At 41.1% G+C, this 8,629-nt stretch overlaps 1 protein-coding gene across 1 annotated transcript in view; it reads right to left on the bottom strand.

Moving 5' to 3' along the window:
• The window catches only part of GPM6A (glycoprotein M6A), a 133,956-nt gene that overhangs the window by 31,509 nt on the left and 93,818 nt on the right, over positions 1-8,629 (bottom strand). The window contains exon 2 of the mRNA XM_007448452.1: positions 6,285-6,477. Coding sequence (XP_007448514.1) covers positions 6,285-6,477 — 193 coding nt within the window. The remainder of the gene's footprint in view (positions 1-6,284; positions 6,478-8,629) is intronic.

Here is an 8,629-nt window from a genome sequence, read left to right on the forward strand (position 1 = left end):
CTTTGAACCACAAAGAACAAAGCAAATTTCCTTTTCCTTGATAGCCCTTCAAATATTCATAGAATGAAATCATCATGTTCTTATTTGTAAATATTTTTTCTAGAGTTGCCGTATTCCTAGGTTTTAGAAAAGAGAACAGAAATTAGATCTTTGAATTCTAATCCAGTCTGACACTACAGGTGCTCACCTACTCTAGTCAAAGAGTGTTATGGTAAGTAGGGTGTGTCCAGGGACAAACAGACTTTAGGAAGCATGACACTGGGCATTAAAATTGTGATACAGGGCTTCCCTGGTGGTGCAGTGGTTGAGAGTCCGCCTGCCGATGCAGGGGACATGGGTTTGTGCCCCGGTCCAGGAAGATCCCACATGCCGCGGAGCGGCTGGGCCCGTGAGCCATGGCTGCTGAGCCTGCGCGTCCGGAGCCTGTGCTCCGCAACGGGAGAGGCCACAGCAGTGAGAGGCCTGCGTACCGCAAAAAAAAAAAAAAAAAAAAATTGTGATACAGCTTCAGGGAAGACACCATCATCAAGATCATCACCATTATCATCCCATCACATTCATCAACAGTCCTACAGTGCTTATGATGTGCCAGCCCTGCTATCATTGTTTTAAAATGGCAACTTATTTTATCTTATAACAATTTTAAGAAGTAGGCAGCGTTAGTAAGTCCCTTTTACTGATGAGAGACTAAGGCAGACAGGTTCCTTAACTTGCCCACGGTAAGATGGGTAGAAAGGGCCAAGGACCACAGGAAACAAAGCGGGGCGTGTGGCCTCAGAACCGGTGCTCTTACGCACCTCACTACGTTGTCTACCTAAACCCTTCATGGTTATGTATTTGGGTTTGTTGCTGTTGTTTCATATTAGTGGGCTTTAAAAAAACATTCATGTGGGGCTTCCCTGGTGGCGCAGTGGTTGAGAGTCCACCTGCCGATGCAGGGGACGCGGGTTCGTGCCCCGGTCCGGGAAGATCCCACATTACGCAGAGCGGCTGGGCCCGTGAGCCGTGGCCGCTGAGCCTGCGCGTCCAGAGCCTGTGCTCTGCAACGGGAGAGGCCACAGCAGTGAGAGGCCTGCGTACCGCAAAAACAAACAAACAAACAACAAAAAAAAAACATTCATTTGAGGAATACTAGCCTGGCTGAAATACTGCCTAAGGAGATGCTTACTGATTATTATATCAGTAGTTAGAAATTCAGTATGTTTTTTTAACCTACGTTCTAGCTAGAACTGAGATTACTTTTGACTCTCCAAGACTAATCAACAATCTCATGTCAATTTGTCTCATCTTCAAACATTTTATAAGTAAGAAGACTTCAGCAATCTGGTTTGATTGTCAACACCCAGGTCAGAACAGATAGTTTGCACACTGCTGTGATCTCTTTCAACCTGTGGAGCTGGAGTTGCCTTGCCATGAATTCCTGCTTTCTTTTCCTTTCTCATTCCCATCCACTCCAACTTTGATGACGGTTTTCCATTTCATTAACTTCCAGGGTACAAACATGAACTACAAGTAGCCTTAGAGATTTACATGCACATGAAGATAGTTGAGAGCAAAACCAATGCGTCTATATTTTAACTGAGCTTACTGCCTGCTTTTGTTTCAGGCAAACAGGGAATAGTTCTTATGTGTGCATTAACTATCAAAGAATTCACTATCTAGTGAACTCAGTTTTTGATGCACTGACCTCGGATCACAGTCATAAAACTTTGAAAATAAAATAAATTTACGCTGAAAATCAAGCCTCCCCAGATCCTGGATTCTCACTATATTTTGTCGAAACAAAATCCAATCCCTGTCTAATAAATTATAGGGTTTTTTGGTGTGTGAATAAGGCTGTCCCTTGCTCTGTCCGTAGGAGAGTTATTCAAGAAGCCAAGTCACTTAGAAAAATTCATGGTTTGGATTGTTTGATATCTAATTTTCTGAACAGTTTCCATATTTCATTGTTCCATATGAATCTGCTTTGCGGAAGTAAAATACCTATCCTACATCTTGGTCACTCATCAAGCGAAATCTAGGGACACAATAACGTCACCCTGGCAAGGGGTTCTCAGAGGAGAAAGTGAACCACAAATCAGAAAGCAGATCTCAGCACACTGCACGAAGCAGCAGAGCACTGAGCCGTGTGCAGAGTTACGGGGCCCATGCCTATACCAAGCTAACAGAGGTGTAGTTGAGCGTAGGAATATCCCCTAATGGGGGCAGCAGGTTAAGTTGCACACTCACTGTCACAACAATTTGGAGCCAACAATGACCACGGACTTGAGGGACTACACTAACAGATTAGGGGATAAAAAGCTCTGGGAAACCAAGGAGATGAGGAGGGACAGAGTGATGCTTAAAAACATACCAGCAGGTCGCAAAATATTTGAGAAATTCACTCTTTTCTCTTTCTTTGGAGATCCCTGTATCTCAAATGGAATATGACAAAATGCTTTAGTGGGTGACATCAGCTGAAGATGCTACACTTCAGTTTACCAGCTATGGGGCAGGGCTCTTGGTGTTAGAATTCTATGTCTAAAATATAGATCAGGGCTTCCCTGGTGGCGCAGTGGTTGAGAGTCCGCCTGCCGATGCAGGGGACATGTGTTCGTGCCCCGGTCTGGGAAGATCCCACGTGCCGTGGAGCGGCTGGGCCGTGAGCCGTGGCTGCTGAGCCTGCGTGTCCAGAGCCTGCGCTCCGCAACGGGAGAGGCCACAACAGTGAGAGGCCCGCGTACCGCAAAAAAAAATAATAATAATAAAATAAAATAAAATAAAATATGTATCACATGAGAACAGAGATTATTTGCAAACTTATTTATGAGAAGTAAGTTTTACATGCTGGAAAGATGATTAATGAAATGGAGTAGGCATATTCCAGTGTGTCTGCCCTTCCTATGTCCCCCTGTAGACTTGGATATTGACCACGTGGAGACAGGTGTGTGTATATATATTTACGAGGAGGGATGCAGTGGAGAGACAGAGAGAGAAGCTGAGACAAAGAAGGGAGTCCTGAGGACCTTGGGTGGAAGACGGGGGCTTAGGCAATTCGTTTTATCTCTTCGTTCACACACCCAGAGAACAGGTTTCTTTTCCTTTATAAGTATGTGAGGTAGGAGCGCTTGATTTGGTTGATTCAAGCCTGAGAACTACGGAGACAAGACACAGACCCTGTAAATTACTAAAGTTGGCCAACAAGTCTTTTCTTCAGAATCATTCTCTTACACATTCTTCTCCAAACTTACCTTAGCTTATTTTCAAGGAAGCTGTATTGCCTGCAATCGCGTCTCTCACTCACTTCTGTGTCCCAAGTCCTGATTTTACTTCCCCTTTGCCCCTCACCATATGGAGTCCGCTAACAGCCCTGTAAGGCAGCCCCCATAGAGTAAACGCTACCTTCCTCTCAACTGCTACGTGACTGGAAGGTACCGCTTGGTACTAATCAGACCCCGTAGTTATCTATACACACCTTCCCTCTGTGTTTTCACTAACCGTTTGCCGACAGGGAGTCTTAATTCATTTGGTAGCTCCACGGGGTCTAGGATAAGGAATTTTAGTTATTTGAAATATGAAAAGAGAGATAATTTGAGCACTTGCTTTCATTCCAATGAAAATGGTATGCTTCCCATGCCAAAGATGCATTACTGATTTCACATTTAACTCCCAATATAAGAGACCAAAGGTAAAAGTTCCAAATTAAGTATATGATCTCTGATTTCTCTGCTGAACTCCCACATTTACTACCCTTCAGAGCTGTAGTCGAGGTCTGTGATCTATTAAGGCTGGTTGTCTAAATGTTAAATAAACATCCTGACAATTGGTTTCTGATCGATTTATACAATCATCCCATGCCAGTTATTAGGCTTATGATTTCTTATAAACCTCTATAACTAAAGGTAGCAATTTGGATGTAGCCTAAATATAGAGAATCTGTTGATTTTAAGGACATCTGTGGTGGCTTAAAATAATGCACAGTGAAAACGTATTTTGTCCAGTGTAGGCTGAGATAAAACTGAAAAGGAAATGTCAGTATTAGCACATTAAAATATATTCATGCAATCATTGCCTACAGGCTCTCTGCAAACTAACCTGCAATAATCCAAAGCATTTTCAGATAGTTTAGTTATATTCCAAATGATGACTATCATTCATAAACTCTCAAGGATCAATTCATGCTAGAACCTGATTCAATGGAAACTGGTAAACTGTCTGCTATGGGTTTAAAAAAATTTCATTTAATGAATGACGCTAAATTTTTGGAACTAATTTGTAAAATAAAGTTACATTGGGAAATATAAGTGATATCATTCCCTCATCTCTTTTTTTTCATGACTTTTCCAATTTGCTATTAATTCTTCATTTCCATTTACCAGTGACACTGATGAAATAAACTGGTGCTTCCAAGTTAGGGACTATGTTTAAATAATTTAACTTCTTATCTGAGTGGCTAATCAACGTCCACCTCCTCTTAATCACTGTGTGTGTGTGATACACTTGGCTTGTTATATTTCTTTTTTTGTTTGTTTGTTTTTTGCGGTACGCGGGCCTCTCACTGTTGTGGTCTCTCCCGTTGCGGAGCACAGGCTCCGGACGCGCAGGCTCAGCGGCCATGGCTCACGGGCCCAGCCGCTCCACGGCATGTGGGATCTTCCCGGACCAGGGCACGAACCCGTGTCCCCTGCATCGGCAGGCGGACTCTCAACCACTGCGCCACCAGGGAAGCCCTATATTTCTTATTTTACCACCAATATCGCTCAAATTTTAAGTGCCAACATATTTTAGATAAAATTTTTCAACTTTCTTTTTCCTAAAAATTTTGCTATCTCTATGTCCATGGGGATGTGCCCTCCAGCCCCCAAGGAAGGAATTCTTGCTCTATTACTTGATAGAAACGTGCATCTCTTTTCACTTCTCATTTTCATGGAACTCAGCAACATTAATGAATAAAATAACAAATACAGTTTATGAGCAAATACTGTGTTCAAGACGATCTGACTGCAGCTGATGGGTTATTTAAAAAATTTAGAAATATGATGTATCTTCTGATACTGGAGTTGGAGAAAAGCTATCTTCCATCCAGAATGGTGTCCAGGGTGACCAAGGGCTGTCTTAGATTAGGGTCTTAGCTTATAGTTTACCCTGTCAGAAGGAATTGCCCCGGGTGAATAAGAAGTGTGATTAACCTCTTTTCGTGGAAGTGCTAAGAAGAAAAAAGCACCGTCATCCTAACCAGCCATACGACCGTTCCGGTTTGTAACTCTAGAAGCATCTTATGCCAGAAAGAAGTATGTATAAATTAAGAAGTGCTGAATTTATTGAGAATAACAAAATAAAGCAACGTGAAAAACATTATAATCACATAGTATCCAGAAGCATGAAATAGATTTAAGAAGTTGTACGGGCAACACACAATACAATAGAAAGTTTACTATCAGCTGAGATTATAAAATAAAGTGAGTAAATAATTTATTTTCTTTTTGTGGGCAAGAAATCACTGAATAAATGACCCGAATTGGGAATTTATTTGGAAAAAAAATTCCTCTGTAATTCAATCTTAAAATTTTGCTCTCTGGAAACTTAGGCAACATCGGACTGAAACTTGAACACTAAACTCTTTTCTACTTCCAGACTATGTTTGAGTTATGTTTTTTTAAAAAAATATTAACATCACCATAGTTTAGTGATCCCAGGAGTTTACATTTATGGGTAAAATGTACATTTTGAGCATCATTGGTGCTTGTAAAAAGGTGCTCAATATTTCTTACGTTTATCATTTTACAGAAGTCGATAAGACCCTTTCAAAATGTTCACTTAGGTAGTCACATCATTTCTAGGAGGCAGGAAATAATGATGATATCACACCCACGGTTGAGTTAAAATTTTTTAAAAGTTGGGAGTATCCACAGAGTTTGGGTGATTTTCCTAGAGCAGCAGAGTATACACTTATACCTGACTCTGGTTCTATATTCTGTGCTATTCTGCTAGAACAGCCTCTGCTCAAATTAGAAGGGCGAGAGAAATGCAAGTATTCCACTTAATGGTAACTGAATGTTGGATAAAAGTTTACAGGCAAATTAAAACACAAATTAAGTCCAGATTAAGTTGGCCTCTGATCTTCTGCTGTGTACCTTCCTGTTTTCACGGTAAGGGTCAGTGTCCTTTTGACTCACGTATATACCCTAAGAGTACTTTTTCTTCTCTATAACACTGCCTCACTTAACTCTAGATCCCTATTTATTCAACACGCAGCAATGTGCACATACATTCTCAAAATAACAAGCGACACCAGAATGACCTACATGGTAAAGACGTCCAGCGTATCTCCCGCAGTTCTGGCCATCTCAAAGTAGGTTTGCAGGATGTTAACAGTTCCAGAAAGAGCTTCATGACCACAGCCGCAGAATAGGGCAACTCCAGCGTAGAGCAGGATGGTGGCAATCAGAGAGGCATAAGGAATGCCTCCCAGGCATTTAATACAGCACTCAAAACACCCTGCAAAAGTCCAACAGGAAAAAAGTTAGAAATTCATATTTTTTTAATCTTATTGAACTTTTCCCCAAACTTAAGCATTATGGAAAACATATTTGCATTTATAGGTTGACATCAGGTCAACCATGTAAATCAAAACATCCTGCAAAAGTCCAACAGAAAAAAAGTTAGAAATTCATATTTTTATTAATCTAATTGAACTTTTTTCCAAACTTAAGCATTATGGAAAACATATTTGCATTTATAGATGACATCAGGTCAACCATGTAAATCAAGTCCTAGAGTGTCCTGGAAGGTATAAAAATCAAGTTTCTTAATGATAATCCCATGCTCCACAGAGAGGAGAATGATTACTTCTGCTGAGGGCTTCCTCTTCTACCCCCAAGCCAGAGAAGTCCTTCCTACCCAACTCAGTAAGATACTGTCAGAGTAGAAAAGAGAGACCTGGAAAGGGTTAGAATATTGACTCCACCACTGTGTGTTTTGGGGCAAGTTTATTCTTTTGAATTCATCATTTGTAAGAAGGTGACAGTAAAGCTTTCCCTCAAATGTTCTTGTGAGCATTAAATGAGTTAATATAGAAAACAGTGCATGACTGGATAAAGAAGATGTGGTACATATATATAATGGAATATTACTCAGCCATAAAAAATAATGTCATTTGCAGTGACATGGATGGACCTAGACATCGTCATACTGAGTGAAGGAAGTCAGACAGAGAAAGACAAATATCATATGATATTGCTTATTTGTGGAATCTTAAAAAATGGTACAAATGAACCTATTTACAAAGAAATAGAGTCACAGATGTGGAAAACAAACTTACGGTTACCAAGGGGGAAAGGGTGGTGGGAGGGATAAATTGGGAGATCGGGATTGACAATATACACTTTACTATATATAAAATAGATAACTAATAAGAACCTGCTGTATAGCACAGGGAACTCTATTCAACACTCTGTAGTGACCTACATGGGAACAGAATCTAAAAAATACTGGATATATGTATATGTATAACCGACTCACTTTGTTGTACACCCAAAACTAACACAACATTGTAAATCAACTATACTCCAATAAAACTTAATACAAAAAATAGTGCATGACACAGAGTCACTACTCAGTAAATGTTACATCTACCATCATTGGATGTAATTTTAACTATTATTAATATTAAGTATTACTGTGTTGTAATATGGTTTCCAAAAATTGGCCACAGTAATTACTTTTGCTTTTTGAAGTTTCATCATCTTAGTCCTTCATTTTCAAAAGATGGCTTTAAACTACTCTGAAACATCAGACTAGCTTGGTTGTTAATATTCAAAATAAGGATCAGAATTTTCTAGTCAGTCAGCTGTTAGGTATCTTCTTCTAAGGGATTAACTAGAAATGTTTGAGTATATATGTTTTGCAATAAGAAATACTGATGAGATACTATTTGCCAGACACTGGTGAGAAAGGAAAGTTTAGATTAGAGGCTGACAACTAAGAGGAACGCCTATGTGATCTGTTTTACCTCTGTCCACCTCTGTCCTTGCTTCCCCACACATATCCTATTCCAAAGATTTCCTCCTACTTCTCTCCTTTTGCAAATTTTTTTGTTTGTTTGTTTGTTTGTTTTTGCGGTACGCGGGCCTCTCACTGTTGTGGCTCCTCCCGTTGCGGAGCAAAGGCTCCCGACGCGCAGGCTCAGTGGCCACGGCTCACGGGCCCAGCCGCTCCGCGGCATGTGGGATCTTCCCAGACCAGGGCACAAACCTGCGTCCCCTGCATCGGCAGGCGGACTCTCAACCACTGCACCACCAGGGAAGCCCCTTTTGCAAATTTTTGATCAAACTTTCTTTTACAATGCTGAAACTTCTCAAGCTCTCTCTGTGTAATTGACTTTTTCTTTCTTCAGAAACAAATAACAAATGGTATTGGAAAATGGATTGTTAGGTATTGTACTTAATTAACTCATGGAAAGATCTGTGTGTTTCCCTGAAAAAAATATGGGCTATTGGGCTTCCCTGGTGGCGCAGTGGTTGGGAGTCCGCCTGCCGTTGCAGGGGGCGCGGGTTCGTGGCCCTGTCCGGGAAGATCCCACATGCTGCGGAGCGGCTGGGCCCGTGAGCCATGGCCGCTGGGCCTGCGCGTCCGGAGCCTGTGCTCCACA

Source organism: Lipotes vexillifer, unplaced genomic scaffold, assembly GCF_000442215.2.
Source record: "Lipotes vexillifer unplaced genomic scaffold, Lipotes_vexillifer_v1.1 scaffold1091, whole genome shotgun sequence".
Taxonomy (NCBI): domain Eukaryota; kingdom Metazoa; phylum Chordata; class Mammalia; order Artiodactyla; family Lipotidae; genus Lipotes; species Lipotes vexillifer.